The sequence below is a fragment of the Lampetra fluviatilis genome, chromosome 22 (genome assembly GCF_964198595.1).
Source record: "Lampetra fluviatilis chromosome 22, kcLamFluv1.1, whole genome shotgun sequence".
NCBI classification, from domain to species: domain Eukaryota; kingdom Metazoa; phylum Chordata; class Hyperoartia; order Petromyzontiformes; family Petromyzontidae; genus Lampetra; species Lampetra fluviatilis.
The window spans coordinates 9,010,365-9,031,449 of NC_136296.1; the positions used below are offsets into that span (position 1 = coordinate 9,010,365).

At 49.5% G+C, this 21,085-nt stretch overlaps 1 protein-coding gene across 1 annotated transcript in view; it reads left to right on the forward strand.

The window, feature by feature from the left end:
* Positions 1-13,475: 13,475 nt before the first annotated feature.
* SLCO5A1 (solute carrier organic anion transporter family member 5A1) overlaps positions 13,476-21,085 on the forward strand; it is a 30,975-nt gene continuing 23,365 nt past the window's right edge. The window contains exons 1-2 of the mRNA XM_078866608.1: positions 13,476-14,029; positions 18,833-19,057. Coding sequence (XP_078722734.1) covers positions 13,477-14,029; positions 18,833-19,057 — 778 coding nt within the window. The 5' untranslated portion in view covers position 13,476. The remainder of the gene's footprint in view (positions 14,030-18,832; positions 19,058-21,085) is intronic.

The window sequence follows — 21,085 nt, forward strand, 5'->3', positions numbered from 1 at the left end:
GCGGCAGCAGCAGCAGCAGCCGGCTGACGAAGCTTCGTGTACGTCTTCATCAATCGACCGTTGTTACGCTGGGCTCGAAAGGGAAGTCGCGGCCGCGTTGTTGAGCGAGCAGCCCGCTCGATCTGCGAGCGGCTGTTGCAACGCGACGTTGAGCAACGATCCACCCACACGAGGCGGCGGGTGGCAGCAGCGGGCTACGCGCGTTCCTAAGCCCACAGGGCAGCCACGCGCGTGCCCCTTCCCGCCCGGGCGGTAAGCCTCGCCCGGGCAGGACCCCACAGAGCAACGCGTTAAGAGGCAAAGCGGGAAAAAAATTAGCGTCCGCCGAACCGGAATGGAGCCACTTTTGGCTGCCGTAGAGTGGAGCAAAAACCGAGAAATGAAGCAGCGATGCTGATAATAATGCTGCTGCTGCTGATGAGACTGGCTGCAGCTGGTGAAGGGCAACATTGGCACACGTGCAAACCGGTTATTCTTTTAAATGATAAATCCCTTGTATGGAACACGGCGCGTGGCATGCCAGCGACGTGGCGTGGTTGGCAAGGGGTGTGCGTGGATCATCCTCCATGCACCTGGGGGCCCACTGGTACAATTGTACCGGCTTGCACACTCGAAAACTAGGCCACCGTGGCTTGCAATGATTCTTATAATCCAATAGTTGCTATTACTTATTCACACAGGAAAGCCACACCGAGTCGAAAGACTGGTTTCATCGCTGCGTTGGGGACGTTTGGCGAACGTCAATGGCGTTGTGTGCGTTTGGCTTTTGGTGGAAAGCAGAGAACCCGGACCAAAAACTCGCGGAGAGCAGGGTGGAGACCATACAAACTCCACGCAGAAGGGTGTTCGGGTCAGGTTCGAACCCTGGTCCTTCATGTTGTGAGGTTACAAGTGTTACCACTGCTTCACCCTGCTAATCATAATGTCCATGTCTGCGCGCTGAGCCAGTTGCAAATGAGATCTTCGGTATGAATACAGGCAGCCGCATTTAAGAGATCATTTTTTTTTTATTTATCGGGAGTTTTGACTGAATCTGAATGCTCTTTTTCAAGAGGATACTGCACCGGGACATTTGGACAATGCTTTCGTGAACTAAACAGTTAAATAAATAATGTTATTTAATTACCCAGGAAAGCCTGAGTCTCAGACTACAGTATTTCCCATGAAGGTCCTGCATTTGGAATGTTTGGCCGATTCCCCCACAGTGATTCGCATATCGGAGGAAACTGGAGTGTCTCGGAGAAAGACCTCTGCACGCGACGGAATAGCGCTCACATCGTCACAGAGACTCAAGAAGCCACCGCTTGCATTGCCATCTTCTAGACACCCCATAGCCCTCGTCGACAATATCTGGGATTCCCAATTTTTTCGGCACTGCCTCCTACAGCAAAAAGCCTCGTCGTGATCTACCAACCCTGCCTCTGCGTCGCCGAATTGCAAGGGGGCGTGCATCGTAGCAACGGCCAGCTCCGCTCATTTCAAATGTTATTTTTTCGATTTTAAGATTTCGTGACTGCAGGGATTCATATTCTTGGTTCTTTCGGTAAAGTCACGTAGAATGGAAATAATAAAATAATAAAAAATAAAACATAATAAAATAATTCTCACGACGTTTCGGCCACAACGCAAGCAGCCGTCCTCAGGTGATGAACAGGTCTGTCGAAACGTCGTGAGAATGATTTTATTATGTTTTCTTTTTTTTCTTTTTTTATTTCCATTCTACGTGACTTTACCGAAAGAACCAAGAAGGGTTATTTTTTTAAATTTACCTAACCACAAATCGCCCGCTTTCACGGGCAGGTTTCCCATCGCATCTCGCGCCGACCCCGATCCCGCGCTGCCATCGCACATCGGCCGTTCTGTGCACGCGCCGTCCCTGTGAAGCTTGTGAAGGTCACGCGTCGCGCCCCCAGCTCGCTGCCATGCACTACAACCTGCATTACAGTGACGGCTATATTGAGCCGTGCTCTTGGGGGGGGGGGGTGGGGGCACATCTGTACTGCCGCTATGAAGAAGAGGCGGCCAGGGAGCGCACGCAGCGTGCACGCACACGCGCACACACGCGCGCACACGACAAAGATCCCCCATATAGCCTCAACAGACTGTAGGGGCAAGTGCTGTTAGTGAGCACCTATGAAGGCCGCAACGGTACACGAGGGGGTGGGTGGCCAACACCGCGCCCGACCGCCTTTGTCTCCCTAGTGGTGATGTTTACACACCGCACCAGGTACTCATTTGAGGCTGAGTCGACCTAGGAGAGGCCCAGGACCGGTTCAGATAATCGTCACTGGTGTTGGCCGTGAGCGGGAATCGAACGCGGGTCGCAGGGTTCATAGCGCAGCGCGCTAACCGCTACACTACCGCTCCCCACACACGTGTGTGTGTGAGTGTGCGTGTGTGTGCGCGCCTGTCCGTTTCCTCGCGCGCGCCCGTACCTGCTCGAGCGCGCGCGCGTGAGTTTTTCGTCCACGGGGAGCGCTGATAACGCTGCGGTTTGCGCATCGCACTACGAGGCCGACGACCCGAGTTCGATTCCCAACCAGGGCGAGCTTCGGTGGCAAGCGCTTTCGGAATCTGGCCTGGGTCGCTCGCCCCGGGTTCACTCGGCCTCGTATGATTACCTCGTACTCAATGACGCATCTCGTGCACCGTGCAAACCTTAACAGGTGCTCGCTAACATCACATTCCCACAAATGTCTGTTACGGCTCGCAGGGGGATTCTTTGTCTTGGACTGCTAGTGGAGTGCTTAATGTGTTGCGCTGCGAACCCGGGCCACCCGAGTTCGATTCCAGCTCACGGCCACCACCTGTCATATTTATCTGAACCGGCCTCTCCAAGGTCGACTCAGCCTCAAACGAGTACCTTGTACGATGTGTAAACATCGCCACTTGGCAAACAAAGGCGACCGGGCGTGGTGTTGGCCACCCACCCCCTCGTGTTCCGTGTCCGTCTTTATAGATGCTCGCTAACAGCACTTGCCCCAAACGTCTGTTAAGGCTATCCAGGGGATCTTTGTCTTTGGGGGCTGGAGGGACTTAGACCTCCCTCTCCCCCCCCCCCTGTTAAATTGTACTCATGTAAGGCTCAATGGGTCTAGGGGGCCACAGAATGGGTTCCAATGGCGTGTGCCGCTGACGATACGCGCGCGATGGATTTGACGTTGTGTTGCTGCCTATCTCAAACGCTTCAACTATCAGAATCTTTACTTAGACTGCAGGAGGAATCCGATGAGCTATGAAGCTCTTTTCCACAGACGTACATTACGGTTACGATGATGACGTCACTTGGCCCCCCCAACCCCAAATTGAATAAGGGAGAGAAACTGCGATAACTGATGGTAGCATTCCATAGGACACTTTGCCCATTTGTATTGTATGTGCCTGCTTATCTACGTCACCATGTTTACGCATGAATTATGCAATATCATAACATGGGCAAATCCGTTGAGCCTGGATTAACGGGGCTCTCGAAATGGAAATGTCGTGTTGTTTTTTGTACGCTAAGCAGATGTGTTTCACTTTTCATTCTACTTACTGTTGGCGGCAAATCTGTAATCTGGTCTCTGTCTATCCAAGACGAGTTTCGGTGGTCCGTTGGTGCCTCTGCCATCACGCTGGCCACGTGCACGGTTGTCGTCCAGTTGCCGCTACGGGTAGAATATATGAATGGCGTGCGATCCCCACTCGCTCTCTCTTTCTAATCGCCTAATCCAAACAATTGAATGCTTTGCGACTCGCAGATGGCAGTGAGGTGGTGGTTGTCGCCGAGCTCTTCATTCTGGCGATTAACACATTCAGGTCACGCCCTTTCAAACAACAGCAAAATCATTTTTTTAGCGGATGTTTGGTGTATGGCTCATCCCTCGTACGACATTTGGTGCTCTGTCGTCATAAGCAGGGTGTTGGGACTAATGCGTTTTAATAAATCATTCATAGAACACATCATTCTGTCCACCCAGCAGAATAGAATGCGTTCGTAGAATTACTTAGTTTAAAAATGAGAAAAAAATGATGGCAACGTCGCTGATACAACAGGCATGAAGCACACAGACACGTGGGCATCGTAATGAATGTCTCCGAGTGCTGATTACAAACGTGTTCTTTACGCTATTGCCGGCTGATTGGCTACACGAGGATGCCGGCACAGTGGTGGAGCGGGGCTTGGTTGGCAGCGTGTTGGACTCGCAGTCGCGGGGGGTTCGACTCAATTTCCCGTCGTGACATTTGAAACAATTTGGGGCAAGTTTCCTAAATCCCCCCCGAACACCCCCCCCCCCCCCACCGCCGGCTCCGTCCACGCAGGGGTGTAACTGCCAATCAGTTGATCGGCAGGTCACGTGTGATGGGGTAAAACGTGGGTACCCGCACCTTTTTCGGAGCTTGGGTTTGTTGGCCAAAGTTCATCTCGAGGAGCCCGCTTGAGCTCCCTCTCGTCGAGAGGACTTTCCACCGGAATTGGCGTGGGCCAGCAGTGTCTTGGCTGCACCTTTACGCTTGTATCATACCCACTGGACGGCGATAGTTTAACATTCATTTTGATTTGTGATGTCCGGCCCTCTGTGAATCCACCGCCGAAGGGAGGACTTCCAATTTCGTTTCGGTCATCGGGGGAAGTCTGATCCGTACTTCATAACGTTGGTCAGAATGGGTTGGTGGAAGGGGTTAGGTGGTGGCCAGGAGCGGTTCGGATATTACGCGCTACTGTTGTTAGCCGTGGCAGGGAATCGAAGTTGGGGCGCTGGGTTCATAGTGCGCTGCAATAACCATTGCAAACCTCATTTAACCTAAAAAAAAGTTATTCCTGCTCAAATACGCATTGGTGCTCATCTCCTGTATACAGCGCAGAGTCAGTGGTGGAAATTCCACATTCATATGGCAGGGGTGAGTATATCCATAGGACATTCCTACAAAGTGGTATATATTTTATCGACCCTGGAGCGATGATGGGCTGATACAGCTCGCCGGTTTATGTAACACTTTAACATTAAACAACCAATCGACATATCTATATATAATGTAGCAATTGTGGGTCCACATTATTTTCACGTCCGATTTACGGCGCCGTTGTTGACCACCCAAATATTACACGCGGTGCACACGTGTGTGTGTGTGTCTTGAATATGAGTTACGTATAAATGAATGCCAGTGTACGGAAATGCATACACGTTGTTACTCGTGTTGTTCTTTAAACATGCAATACACAACGAATGTTAAGTTTGCTCGGTCAACAATGTTTATTTCAGAAAATGTTGCTCCTAATGCTGTTGACATTGCATGATCTGTTGTTGTTGTTTTGTTCCCATTAAGATCCCATTAAATGTATTCCATAAACATTAAAACACATTGCGTGCAGTTTCTCGTTCAATATCCACAACATATTGTGAGTCATAATGTCAAGGTTTCTGTTTCCCCCCCCCCCAAATAATTCAACGTGCCCTCTCCATTGCCACTGGCAGTGCTTATTCAATCAGCACGTGACTCTCGGTCCGCTTCCTGAGGCCGACATCACTTCTATCTATCCCATGGGTCATGGCAAATTGGTATCCCCATTTTGTGGTGGTAAAATCTTCGCCGTACCAAAGTCCTTGAAGAAAATATAGCTTGCTTTTTAGCCCCGGTGAGTTTTTTTTTTAAATACGCCAGGTGTGTGTCTCGCCTTCACGGAGACAACCGGTTTTGCATTTTTTAGCAAGTGTAGCAACGGTCTGCTCATGCCAATTTTCGGTCAATGAATATACCATGTTTCCGTTAAGCCTTACAAGTAGGGGCGGTTGAAAGTTATAAAGGCGCTCTATAAATATAAAGTTAGATAAGATATCTGGGCAACTATCCCACGCTGAATCCGGTCCCAAAATGATACACTTTTTTTCTTCATGGTAGCCCATTGGCGTTGGCGCAGGAGCACAACAAACAAAAAGCGTCAACGCATGTGTCAATATTGTATTAAAAGGGATAACATTTTTCCAATAATAACAGGCGACGTTTCGAGCGGAGAGATCAAACAGCACTCCCGTTCAAGGTTGCACACAAGAGGAGATATCGTATCGAACGCAACTTCAAGAGGTCTTGCATTAACATCTCTGACTCACGTGGCTTAAATGCACACCCCTGCGTAACCTTAGCCGCTCCGACGCTGCACAGAGGCTATTTCGCGTGCGTATCTGCTGACGGGCATCCGGAATAGATTGAATCCATGGGTCGTATTGGAAATTGAGCTGTATACGTATCTGACCATCGTGTTATCTACTTCCCTTCCCCCGTCGATGAGTTCTGTTTTCACCTAAGGCTACACGTGACTTCAGACCGATCATAACTCCAGTCTACTTGCCGTGGTGGAAATGTCTTAGTCGTCAAATAAAAGGCTGCTATGCCCCAAATTTTCGTCATCTCCGGTTTAACGCGGTTGGCTACCTACGGCGCCGAAAGCAGATCAACATACATACGTACAGATGGTCGTGACCGAGTGATTACAAATTCTAATGTTCTAGAGGGGACTGGAAAGCTGACATGAGTCATTTTACGCTGTGAACCCAAATGACATGTGCTCGATTGCCAGCTGAGGCCAACATCAGTGACGAGTGATTTCAGAACCCCTGCGGTGACCTACCCACACTGACCAGCGTGGTGAAGTATGATCAAGCAACCCTCATGATTGACACTGAATGGGAGGATCTTCAGCACCTCCGTTTGGCATGGTTGGCTATGTACGGCGTGAAAGAAGTTCAGCGTACGTACGTATAGCGATGGAATGAAAAAAAGACGTGAATTATTAGATTGGATTGTTAATGTATTATAGGCAATACGTTAACAGTATGAAGTATGTGTTAATGAGTACCTCTTACTATTTAATGGAAATTCACTTGCACCTCCCTGTTTATTTGGGGGGTGAGGGGGCGTGTGGGATACAATCTATCACTTGCCCTCCTCCCCCCGAGTCTGCCAAGAGGTTAGAAGGGTATGAAAAATAAGAATAGGTTTAACCCTTTTCTTATGAACATGCAAACAAACATGCTCTGATAATATACGTATTGTCTTTGAAATGTATTGGCCTACACCAGGTGAGAAGGGGTCAACAAGCCCCATTACCACCCTCCCATAAAGCTGTCGATGATCTACAACATCCATGACCACTGACTTCTACCAAGCAACGCAGTGGAGTGAGCCAGATTTGTGACACAATTGTACGCTTTGTGACACAAAGTGTTACACGTTGGCAGGACGCTAGATTAATATACAGTGAAGCGTCTCTGAGGTGGACACCGGGCAGACAGAATTGTGGGTATGAAAAAGTAACAAAAAATACTTCTGGGATGAACGCTGTTCGCGTGCCAATGCAGCTGCGAATCGAAGGGAAATGCTAGCTTCTGTACAGTAAACCTCTCAACGGCATGCATGGTTCAGCCAGAATTTGCAGAATTAAATTATTGAAAAAAAACGTCTGGGATGAACACTGTCCATGTGCTAATTAAGCTATGAGCGTACGGACGTGGCAAGCTGCAATCATCCACACCGGGCGACCAAGAGCCTGGGTCACCGCTTGCTTCCCGCCATCTTTCACTCACCTCTTTCTCTCGTATGGCAGTTTAGAATATTTGTCCTAAAACGGCGAGTGAAAGGCGTTCACTGAATCGAAACTTATTTTGTTACGCTTGCAAAGTTAAATACATTTCATTTCTTTGAAAAAATGCGTATACTTGGATATCTAATGAATCAAACCTGCAGAATTTTGGAGAAAATAATGTTAGTAAGGGCATCATTAGTGGATCAAGTGGGGGGCTGACACAATCGGGAAACTCGCTACCCCAGGTCGAATCGATCAAAATCAAGTTTTCCAAATAAATTGCTGTAAACATTTTTCTTTAAACAAATCCCTTTAACCTTCCACGTCCCGTGAACCACATGTGGTTCATGGCGACGGTGACTCGGATTGAATTGTCGTGATGCTTGAAGTGTTAATGGTAAATATTAAATGAAAATAAAACTATTTAGTTTGGCTGATTACGTTATTCGGTGGTAATTAAATGTACGCGTTAGATTTTAAGTGCTAGGTGTTACTTGTAAATGTGATTTAAGATTGGTAATTTTATCAATTATGCCTGACATTTGCCGTGCCCAGATGGTGACCCTCCTCCAATTAGTCTGGCTCAGAGGAAGCCAATGACAAATGATGGCGGCCATATTGTATTTCAATATGGCTGCCCTTACCCAATACACTAACTAAAAACTACACTTATATGAGTCACATAGGAGGCTGATTTATGTGGCTCTACCCACGTTTTTGTAGCCCAGGATTTAAATAGGACACTAATGCATCATAGAAACATACGTTCACCAGTAAGCAAGATGGCTGCAGTGAATTCCACCTACAGGGAGCACTGCTGAAACGCATAGAGAACTGCATACCAAGCAAGTTTTTGTTGTTGTTGCATTTGTTTAATCACGGTTGCTAAGAAATGGTTCAGAGGCCCAAAATGTCAAGCGATGAGCAGCAGGAAGAAGAAAGGAGGAGCGTCTGGTCGCCAAGGGCAGGAAGGGGAGGACAAGGAATGACACGGTGAAGATGTCGCAGCACAAGATGGGAATGAATAGTGGGAGGATCGTGCAGAAGTGAGGTGCACGGAGAAGCAGCGTCTGTTTTCACAGAAGGAGGGCGGGGAGACGGGAAGGATTCAGAATGGCGGTCGCCACACAAGTCACGTGATTTACCGGAGGCTTGAGCTGATTTAGATTCATAGATTTATCGGGATAGCTTGACAAGCGTAACGTGCGTTTCAATTTTATTACAGCGAACAATTTGCTTTATATTGCGACCTGTGTATGGCGCTAGAAATATGTGCCACTATTTGAGCCATATTGGCACAAGACAGAGAGGAAAGTGGAAACAAATGACGAAATGCGCAGTGGACACCTGACGGTCTTCTTGGTTCTTTCGGTAAAGTCACCTAGAAGGGAAATAATAAAATAATAAAAATAAAACATAATAAAATACAATTCTCACGACGTATCGGCCACAACGCAAGCATCCGTCCTCGGGTGAAGAACAGGGCTGTTGGAAAGACAGCGTCTGAAGCACTGTTCTTCACCTGAGGACGGCTGCTTGCGTTGTGGCCGAAAAGTTCGTGAGAATTGTATTTTATTATGTTCTATTTTTATTATTTTATTATTTCCCTTCTACGTGACTTTACCGAAAGAACCAAGAAGATGAATCCCTGCAGTCACGAAAGCTTGAAATCGACACCTAACGGGTTTATCTGCCCATGGGATCGTGATGATGTATGTTCAACTTCTTTCGCACCGTACGTAGCCAACCGTGCTAGTGCTAAGCGGAGGTGCCTGTACCTATCTTGCTGCAACCGTGTGCACGTGGCTCCACGCACGATCCATCTTAACTTGTGGGCGTTGTGCGCGCGCGTGCTACAGCGATTACAAATTGGCGTAATTGGACAGTTTATTCTGAATCAACCCGGGTCGTTTAATTATAGCACACGCAATCACGCAATCACTCGGCGGCCTGGCGAGATGCAGCAGTTCAGAAACGCTGCCCTCTCGTTTCCCCTGGCCCAGGAGCCATGCGGCCACATCCGTCCGACTCTAGGCGCGATGAAATATTATCTGGCGAGCACGTACTGTTAGCAACACAAGCGCCACATACGGTCGAGGGATGGACGCACCGAGCAAAAATCACGCGCTATTGATTTTGGCGTTGACGAGTATTAAGCGACTGTATTTGAGGCTGAGTTGACCTAGGGGAAACCCAAAACCAGAGGCGGAATATGCAGGGTGGTCCAGATGTCTCGTGACCTCCAGTGTTGTTGTAAACGTTCGTGCCCGACCCTTCTGGACTTCTGTGAAAAAGAGCTTGGTAGCTAATCGGATTCCTCCAGCATAAACACAGATTCTGATTAATTGACCCGGATAAACCTTGCTTTAAAAAGATTAAGTTTTAGAGAATTAAATGGGGGTCACAAGACATCTGGATCAGCCTGTACTTTTCAAGTATCGTATTCTTCGGATTACAAGACAAACTTACCCCCCCCCCGTCTTAGAATCCCTATAATAAACAGACACATTTCAATGTCTAATTCTAGATTTGAAGCTTTCGTGACTGCAAGGATTCATATTCTTAGGTTTTTTCGGTAAAGTCACGTAGGTAAAAAAATTAAAATTAATAAAAGTAAAATAAAATAAAAACCACGACGTTTCGGAGGCAACACAAGCTTCCACCTGAAGACGGAAGCTTGTGTTGCCTCCGAAACGTCGTGATTTTTATTTTATTTTACTTTTATTAATTTTAATTTTATTTTTTTACCTACGTGACTTTACCGAAAAAAACCTAAGAATATGAATACATTTCAATGTCACCGTCTACATTTTTTGAACCCACGCAAATATTTGGCCGGCTCGGTTGGAGGCATAAGCTCGCAAACCCTCGATGATGCCACCCTGCGCCAAAAATCATCAGCCCACACGTCTGAGCCACGTAAAGCGTCAGGGGCAATGCCGCGTGATAGCGAGCGCCTATTGAGTCCGACGCCGCGAAGCCGCTGCCATTGCCAGCAGCGACGACGACAAATCCACGTTCCCATTTCATTTCCCCAGAGGCGAACACCCACATGCAGGAAGCTCCTATTTTAGACCAAGACTCGGGCTGAGATTAGACAATTTACGACCAAATAGCAATTGCACCGTAGCCTCGGTGGGCGTGCGAAGCTAAACCATTGTCCCAAAGCGTCCTCCACCGTCCCACGTGCTCGGTGTGCTGTGAGATCGTACGTACAGTACACGTGCTCAGCACTTAACGTACATCAATTACAGGGAATTACCCAACCCCAGACACACTCACACACTCACACACCCTGGGGGCGGGGGGGGTGTGTGACCTGGTGTAAAGTGTTCAGTGACGTGCCGGGCTTGGTGGATGTTCTTGGAATAAGCCGACCGGTGTGTGTGCTGTGCTGTGTGTGTGTAGTGTTGTGTGTGTGTAGTGCTGTGTGTGTGTAGTGTGTGTGTGTAGTGCTGTGTGTGTGTGTTGCTCTGTGTGTGTGTAGTGTTGTGTGTGTGTGTAGTGCTGTGTGTGTGTAGTGCTGTGTGTGTAGTGCTGTGTGTGTGTGTGTAGTGCTGTGTGTGTGCAGTGTGTGTGTGTGTTGCTGTGTGTGTGTGTAGTGTTGTGTGTGTGTAGTGTCTGTGTGTGTAGTGCTGTGTGTGTGTAGTGCTGTGTGTGTAGTGCTGTGTGTGCAGTGTGTGTGTGTGTTGCTGTGTGTGTGTGTAGTGTTGTGTGTGTGTAGTGTGTGTGTGTAGTGTGTGTGTGTGTAGTGTGTGTGTGTAGTGTGTGTGTGTGTGTAGTGCTGTGTGTGTGCAGTGCTGTGTGTGTGTAGTGCTGTGTGTGTGTGTAGTGCTGTGTGTGTGTAGTGCTGTGTGTGTGTAGTGCTGTGTGTGTGTAGTGCTGTGTGTATAGTGCTGTGTGTGTAGTGCTGTTTGTGTGTGTAGTGTGTGTGTGTAGTGTGTGTGTAGTGCTGTGTGTGTGAGCAGTGTGTGTGTAGTGTGTGTTTGTAGTGCTGTGTGCGTGTAGTGCTGTGTGTGTGTAGTGCTGTGTGTAGTGCTGTGTGTGTAGTGCTGTGTGTGTAGTGCTGTGTGTGTGTAGTGCTGTGTGTGTGTGCAATGTGCTGTGGGTGTGTGTGTCGTCACAGTAGTGAGAGAGAGAGAGGGGGGAGAGCGCGGGTGGTGGCCAGGGAGAGGGAAGAGTCACACGCGCTCAGTTGTTCCTCTACAAGTCATGGGAACGCACGTGCTGGTAGCCGGGGTTTTAATATAGCTCTGCTAACACAGAGACAAAGATCCCCCGTATAGGCTTTATAGGCTTTTTCGGGGCAAGTGCTGTTAGCAAGCGCCTATGAAGGCCGGCACGACACACGAGCGGGTGGGTGGTGGTCAGCACCAAGCCCGGCCGCCTTTGTCTCCCTAGTGGCGATGTTTACAAAGCGCACGAGGTACTCATTTGAGGCTGAGTTGACCTAGGGAAGGTCCAGGACCGGTTCAGATTATCGCCACTGATGGTGTTGGTGACCGATAGCTGGGTTTGTAGCACACTACCGTTCTCTGCTCTGGTTAGAACAGGACACACACACACACACATGCCCTGTGCGAAGGCTTAACAGTCTTTTGGGGCAAGTGATTTTTCGCGACTTTATTTATACGAGCACAATACGCACGCACATATCGCTGCGCGCAGCCAACCAACAACAAGCCGCTGTCTGCACCGAGCCGAGGTGACAGGCACGACACGTAAAGCGAAAATAAGAATATACGCTACAGATTGTAATATTTTAAAATAGGCTGAGATGGGGGTGTTCTTTTTTTAAATTAGGATATTTTTAATCTCGCTAATGAAGACGTGCAGAGCGCCGTTCGTTTATTTTGTTTCCTGTTGTCGATGTACTCTTACAGCACTTGATTTAAAATGCTACCTATTCTGAGCGCAGTCAATTCGATTTGATCGTGAACGGCTTCAAATGACGGCGCCAACACTGAAGGATGTGACGACGACGACGGCGATGATGATGATGGTGGTGATGATTGTGATGATAATGGCTTGGACGACGCGAATTGCAGCACGATGCTTCGCTGCGTAACAGCCAAAGCCCGATCTGCACGAAACGAGCAAAGTCCTCGCGGATAACGGACGGACGGACGCCTGCTGTTGCTGCTGCTGCTTCCCCACCGTGAAAGTCACGTGCCGTCGTGCGCGGAACATCGGGACGGAGTGACCTCATCGGCCGTCTGGACGCAGCACAAGCGACACGTGGCGAGCGCGTTCTGGAGGAGGTGGCCCCCTTTGCGCTAGACGTCTCGGAGCTTGAGTGGAGTTGAGAGGAGCGCTGTTGGCGGAGGGCGTTGCGTTGAGACGGGAAGTGGCGGAGGAAGAGGTGGAGGAGGGAGGACGCGGCAAGATGCCCTGGCAGGGTGTTTGGAAGAAGCATGTGACCGAGAGTTCATAGGGCTTGAGGGTCGAGAGAGAGAGAGAGGGAGAGAGGCGGGAAGGTCTGGGCGGAGAATTGCTGCCGGAGTTGGACAGCGACTTTGAATGCTAGATTTGAGTGGAGAAATAAGTGGCGGAGCAATTGGACTGAGTGGAGTTTAAAGAGCTACGCGTCATCCCAGCATGCTAGAGCGTAAGGCTGAGGACGAATAGCGAAGGAACTAAAGTGACAGATTTGAAAAGGCGAAACAAGTTGATGCGGATTTGAGCGAGCCGAGAGACAACGGTGATCTATCGTAGTGGAGGGATAGAGACACAGGAGTTAGCACGAAGGGACCGACTCAATGAGAAAGTTGAGCCATCTCTACCAACAGCACTGGGCAGAATAACAACAGCAACAAGAACAACAAGAACAACAACTCTAAACACATCCCACAACGGAGACACTGACACGGGGGAGAGTTAGAGAGGGGGCTGGGGGTGGGGGGGCTGACGGAGAGATGTCCACTCACAAAGAATCGCCGCTGTCTCCACACTCCGCGGGCGTCGGAGTTGAACCCAGCGGCCTTTCGACGCGCAGCTGCCGGTGCAGACGTCGCTTCGAGGACTCGCGCTGCTTCTTGCTCTCGATGTGCAGCCTCACGTTCGTGCAGGCGCTCATGGTGTCGGGTCTCCTCAACGGGGTCATCACCACGGTGGAGAGGCGCTTCAAGTTGCGCAGCTCCGAGTCGGGCCTCGTGGTGAGCTGCTTCGATGTGGGCAGTCTCTCCGTCGTCGTCTTCGTGAGCTTCTTCGGCGGTCGAGGTCGCAGGCCGCGGTGGCTGGCCGCAGGCGGGCTGCTCGTGGCCCTGGGAGCTGCCATATTTGCGCTGCCCCATTTCTTGACCAAGGGTAGTTCCTCCTCGTCATCATCGTCGTCGTCGCCGTCGTCCACGAACTTGGGTGACCTCGCAGGAGACTCGGGGATGCAGACTCCGTTGGAGTTGTGCGTGCCGACGACATTGGCGGAGAGTCCCAACGATTCCTCGCTCGGGGTCACCAAGGGACAGCCAGGTATGGAGAAAAAAACATCTCGCTGTTGTTGTATCGTCGTCGTAAACAACAACAACAACAACAATGTGTCAAAGGCGCAGCCCCTGCAATGGCTCGCTCACGCCTCGGCCCGCGGAAGGGCCTCACGCTCGAGTGAGCTGTCGAGAGCCACTCTGCAGGGTCACGAGAGGACCTCTCGTGACCACACGTCGTCTTGGGAGAGGCGTGATGAGGTTTACCCAAAGCTTTGCTCACAATACCGATCGATTCACCGTGCTGTACTTATTTATATTGATACACACACACACGCACGTGTGTTTGTGAATTATTAGTATTATCAGCAGCAGCAGCAGTAGGAGTAGTCAATGATATTAGCAACAGCAACCCTGCAACCTTCTTCAAATGGGGTGGGAGGAGGGGGGGGGGAGATGTGGGAAATACACCGTCAATGTTAAACTTGTGAGCAACGATACGATCTGTTCCTGTCCGTCGTGCAATGCGGCTCGAGTTGTCGCCAGCTGTGAATGCGAGCCAGAGGCGGCTTGCTCGCCGCATTGTCCCGAGTATACGACGCGCTTTTGCCACGTGTGTTGCGAAGTGTAAAGTTGGAGGTGCGTCTAATTCGATCGGTGTGTGTGTGTGTGCGTGGGAGAGAGAGAGAGAGAGACCGGGTTTAAATTTGATTAACTTTATTGACACCGGGGCACAAGTCAGCAGTTGTAGCAAAGATGTCAGCTCCTTTATCAGCAGCTCCGTCACCATCATCGGTACCGCTGTGGTCACCAATCTCAAAACTCTCAAGACCACCCGCCCCCCCAATTCCATAATTTATCTCGTAGCGTTTTGAGATATCCACCAGCAGGCTACTCCTGAAACCAACCAATCATAGAGACGTGTCGGATCAACTCTCCACCGTACGAAGTCTGAGATTGATCAGATCCCACGACACGCGTTATGCTGGCTGAAGCACGGCTGACAGGTCCTCAGCGCTGTGCCGGCTCATTGCTATGAGCCCTGAGTCACCTGGAGGCCCTCCTCGTGATTGGCCAAAGTCACCGTTCAACAGCTACAGTCACACCACCTCTACATAATAATAGGCTCAGTCAACCATTCTACACAACAAATACTCATTTCCTGGCAGTGATTTCAGCCGCATCACCTCTACATAACAAAAACGCTCAGTCCCTTTTACACGCACCTTTACATCATCCGCACCTAGTTTACACAACAAAGGCTCATTCCTAACAGCGTGCTTCAGCCGCACCGAACCTCACAAAAATAATATTCAGGGCCTACCTTGGCTCCTCCCACCCTCAACCAGTATATATACAAATACTGTTTCTTGGAATTTCTCTCACTTGATACAGCTATCGTGCTGTGACGGTTCCACCTGAAGACGGAAGCTTGTGTTGCCTCCGAAACGTCGTGATTTTTATTTTACTTTTATTAATTTACATTTTTTACCTACGTGACTTTACCGACAAAACCTATGAATATGAATACAGTCATGAGCCTCCACACAATTTGTAAGCCTGCCCATTGTATTCGCAACGCACGTTCCTGATCAGGTTATATTTACCGAATTACACGTGATTAATTATTGTCGTCTAAAATGTAATTACGGATGCGTTTCGTGCGTGTGATGTTGGTTGAGCTTTTAATTACACATCAACACAGTCTAATAACGCACGTGCTGTGTGCAGAGGTGTGGTGCCAAGTTGCCATACTAGAGTTACACAGCACAACACATCCAAAAGCGCTGTTGCAAAGAATTCAAGCACCAAATATATTTGTTTTATTTAGTTTGTACTCATATTTTAATTATTATGTTCTGTTAGACAGGGTGGCCAAAAAGTCAGGACGCATAGGGTTGTTAGACTATATTTCTACTAGCAAATCACATAGGGTTATTCCATTTATTTTAACAAATGTTAAAACTCACCGCCATGGACATGAATACGTGCATGAATTCTCCTTTGAAATTTATTGAGATTTGTGTTGTTTTTAAAGGTGAAGGTGTAATCTTTGAACATTTAGCAATTTTGCTTTGTCTCAATTCATTTAGGCTTCTTGGTCGAGATTTTTAAACGACATTTGAGGTGAGCCCTCAGGAAGAAGAAACATTTAGATAAACTATGATAATAGATGCAATCTAACTTAAGGAATTAAACTAAATGTGTATTAATGCCAGTGTTAATATAAATTAAATATCCCGATGTGTCCTTACTTTTTGGCCAGCCTGTATATGGTTTTGTGTCGAACTAAGGAGCCATATCTAACAAAGATGTCCTTAGTAGTAGGTTTTTACCCTTTTAAACTGGTACAAACTGACACCTTTATTCAAGGAATCATGGTTGCAATAACCACAACCACAACAACACAAGTAGTCAAAAAAAAAGCAAACAAAAAGAAGCAACTCTGATAATGATAATAATATGCACTGTCCTTATTAGAGTTGCTTATTTTTGTTTGCTTTTTTGACTACTTGTGTTGTGGTTATTGCAAACATGATTCCTTGAATAAAGGTGTCAGTTTTGTACCAGTTTAAAAGGGTAAAACCCTACTACTATATTTTGCCACTGGTAAAAGAGATCTCATAAAGATGTCCTTATCTGAAAAGAAAAAGAAAACATTCACCAGCATTAGTTCAAGCAAGCATGACATCGAATATCGTCACCGGTTTGCTTGCGTTGAGCCAAAGCTGTCAAAACCATGCACCCCCAGAGAATGCCGTGTGGCCGGTGGGACGTGAAAACACGACAATATTTTAAATAAAATCAAACACTCAATGTGGAGCCAGCTGAGAAGAAAACTAGCCGTGCCTCTGCAAGTGTTAACGTCTCTCCAATCGACCCGTGGACACGTCACGTGGTCAAGAAAACAACAACACTTCTAAGGGGGCATCCATTTATTACGTACGCATGGAGGGGAGGTTAACCCAATTGCGCTTGCGTATGGGGGGTCTACTGACAATGTAAGTACGCATAGGAAACGGGGGGGGGGGGTGGGGCTGGCGAAGCCTCGATAATAATTTGTCTAGATTGGCCTTCAAATGAGCCACAGTTCAGTTTCTTCAGCTGTCAGACAACACGTCCTGCCGGGAGAAGTTGGACTGTGGGAGAGGTGTCACTTGTATGCCACCCGTACCCCTGACTGCGAGCTAGCACGCAGCTCAGCAAAATAAGTGGCCAGGGTACGCGACTTAATTCTTTAACGCAGCCTGCGGTGGACTATCTGTTTGCTTAAACACGTTAATATTATTAATCCTTGATGGTTTCTGCGTGGATTAAATATCGGCCGTTCTATCGGATTTGGGGGGGGGGGGGTGCGTCAAGCGGACGTACGGAGGTGGGTGGGGGGGGGGTGTGAAAAGTACACGTGCGTACAGGGAGGGGGGTCAAGTTTTGACAAAATGTTGCGTACCTACTCAATGGATGGCCCCTAAACCGACCCGCAATGAGACAAACCACGCGGCGTAACAATTACGAATTGACCAGCCAGCGCATTATAGCTTCTTTTTCTTTTTTTTTTGGCAGGAGATTAGCAAAACAAATGATTTCAAGAAGCGTTTTATGCAACACTTTACCGTGAAAGTCACGCTGCGTGCCAGTGCGATGAGTCCATGAGCTCGCCGGCCGAACGCGCGGGTTTATTTGCGCAGTTGTGCGAAGTCCAATCCTCAGAAAAGGATTGAGGCCCTCTAAATGGACAGACTTACCGGATTAAATGTTTCTCTTCAAAACTAAATAAACACCAAAACAATATTTTACGTCGACTTATTCCGTGCTGCCCATTATTTGCTTGCTGTCTATGAGAGAGAGAATAACATCGAGGCGTGAGAGAACAGAAAAGAGTGGGAAAGGCGGCAGCCGAATGGAGATCCGGCACCCAAAAAAAATCCCCCACCGAGCTCTGCGGTCCTCTTTATACAAAGTTGTTACCGGCCAATGAATGCGAGTTTACATGACTACGTCAACGCATTCAATGCAGAGCACGGGTGTGCTCGGCTAGGGTCCCGCGCGCGGCAATGGCGCGCACACAAAAGTGGAAGGAAACAGGAGCAGAGGCACGCCGAGAGCCGGATTCGGAGACATTAAGAAAGACTTGGAGAAGGACGCGCAGTGAGATTGAACGAAGCACGAACACCGGCCAGGGAGGGAGATACGTGGCATAAGTTTCAAGTGTATTTATTAGGTAGAGCCCTGTGAGCCATTGGGCTCTTGAATCGGGTGCAACAGCAAAAAAACATGAACAGGAATACATCTAAAAGTGACTATGTGCAAACAGAAAATCCACGAAAAGACAGCATTAGGACATTCGTCCCGTGTAGTCTCTGATGAGTTGGTTGAAAGGCCATATGATGATGATGGTGATTTATGATTACTTTTTGGGTAAGTTCACATAACGATCTGGCAAAATTTGTGTCGCTAAGACCCTCCACTACCCGGCACAGCCAAGCGAATTGCATTGTTACGTGTACAGGCGGAACGACGCGCCAATTACTGCTGTGTCAGCTCACCGTGGGGGATTTGAAGAACTCGACGAAAATTGAGCGATTAGATGCGTGACGTTTCGCTTGGAAGCTGCATCAAACTGACCCACCCAATATTTTACATCTGTGAAAATTATCTCACCAGATCCCTGCAGTCGAAACAAAGATTCCGATTCAGACATCGGTCAGGACAAGATCCAGGAAATCAGAATAAAAAAATACACGGGATTATGACGACGATTGTTGTGACGGCCACTGTCAGCCACAGGCCCTTTAGGTTCGTTGACCGATGTTCCCTTCCCTCCCTCTCCGCGTGTGTCCACGAGGAGCAGGCCTCGTCCACGCCCTCTCCCCGCTGGCTACGGCCACCGGGGGAGGCGAGTACGCGTGCGGTGTCGGCCTCCAGGTGGAGGGGGTCGGCGGCGAGCGCACGATGGCCATGGCCCTGTTCGTGTTGGCCCAGCTGCTGGTGGGGATGGGCGCGGCTCCAATCTACACGCTGGGGCCCACGTACCTGGACGACAACGTGAAACCTGAGAACGTGTCCCTCTACCTGGGTGAGACGCCCTTTCTTCCCCGTGTGTCCCCTTGGCCGTGTTCCCCATCACGGCTGTCCCATCGTACCTGGACGAGCAGGTGAAATCTGAGGACGTATCGCTCTACCTGGGTGAGACGCCATCTCTCCCCCGTGTGTCCCCTTGGCCGTGTTCCCCACGACGGCTGTCCCATCGTACCTGTACGAGCAGGTGAAACCTGAGAACGTGTTCCTCTACCTGGGTGAGACGCTCTCCCTCCCTCCCCCGTGTGTCCCCTTGGCCGTGTTCCCCACGACGGCTGTCCCATCGTACCTGTACGAGCAGGTGAAACCTGAGAACGTGTCCCTCTACCTGGGTGAGACGCCCTCCCTCCCTCCCCCGTGTGTCCCCTTGGCCGTGTTCCCTACGACGGCTGTCCCATCGTACCTGTACGAGCAGGTGAAATCTGAGGACGTGTCGCTCTACCTGGGTGAGACGCCCTCTCTCCCCCGTGTGTCCCCTTGGCCGTGTTCCCCATTACGGCTGTCCCATCGTACCTGGACGAGCAGGTGACATCTGAGGACGTGTTCCTCTACCTGGGTGAGACGCCCTCCCTCCCCCGTGTGTCCCCTTGCCCGTGTTCGCCACGACCGCCGCTCATTCCCACAGGGGAATGATCTGAGCTCAGCGGCGGCCTGGCCAGGAGCGTAACCAGCGTGGGGGCCGACGTTGCCTTGCCCACCCGTGGCCACAGCTACGAGTTGTGGCCCCTTAGGCAACCGCCAAGAGATATGTTTTCGACAACGGTGTAAAAGAACAAAAACTTATTTAAAATACGGGTTGTTATTTTTTTGTATTATTATTAAAATGCTTTCGTTTATGTTCCACGTATTATTTGAATTGAATTAGAGCAGTGAAGGTAACATTGCAACGAGGTACTACGGAGCTGTATTGGTTGGCTGCATTTTAGCGAAAGGCAGAGCGCCCCCACAGCGTTAAACGTTCGAGACCGTGAGCGTAACGACGGTGTGATTTAGGCAGGAGGAGTGGCTTCTAGGTGTGCGACCGTGAGAAAAGAATCAAATATTTGGGCCCCATCTGACTGATTGCCGCACCCCCTGAGCTGATAATTTCGTGAGGACAACTGGGCATGTCCCATTGTGATCTGGGGTCTTGTGGCTCCATTTCCGTGGCCCCAGCGTGGCTCGCTATATCAATGGGGGGGGGGGGGGGGCTGGTTGCAAGCGACGTCATTGGGAGGGGGGCGAGTGTCATCTTCCCACTGAGGGGTCACACCGTGTGTTCTTGATTTAAAACAATGACAAGAATAATAGATTTTTTTGCTTGGGATAGCATAACCTAACCCGGGCATATATGATACATATCGTAAAAAAAAAGTAAGATAATCCTCCTTTGGCCATGGATGGAAGGTGGTGAAGAAGGAGACGGAAATCAACTCGCAGGGCTTGGAGATCTCTATCTCGTCGTGTCCGTCTGTTAATGTGCACCCCCCCCCCCCCCGGTCTCTCTATAGCTCTGTGTCCCCACTCATATTCTGTCCGCGAATGTTCAGCATTCCCGCGGCAGTCCCAGCCATGCTTGTGGCCCTTCCTGCCCAACACCCATCTGCCGACTCCCCCAAAGTCAGACCTGGCAGCGGTGTCCTGAATTAATCCGCTTTGGTGCCACGTGCCATGGGCATGTGGGAGGGCGAGCATCCCTGGCAGAGCAAACCCCCAATGCGTCGTCTGTCCTTCAAGCTGCTTTCCTCTGGCCCAAAGAGGTCACCGAGACCCCCTCGCTCCGTCACTATTCCCGAGTCGGCGCTGCCGTGCGCGCAAGCTCCCCGCGGGGTCGTATCGCCTTTCCCGAAACAAAGACAAAGATCCCCCGTGTAGCCTTGACTGACGGTTTGGAGACAAGTGCTGTGAGCGTGCACCTATGAAGCGGAGGAAGGGGGGGGGGGCTTGTGTCTCCCCGGTTCTGATGTTTAAACGCCGCACCAGGTACTCATTTAAGGCGGAACCGACTTAGGGGAGGCCCTGGACCGGCTCAGATGATCGTCAGTGG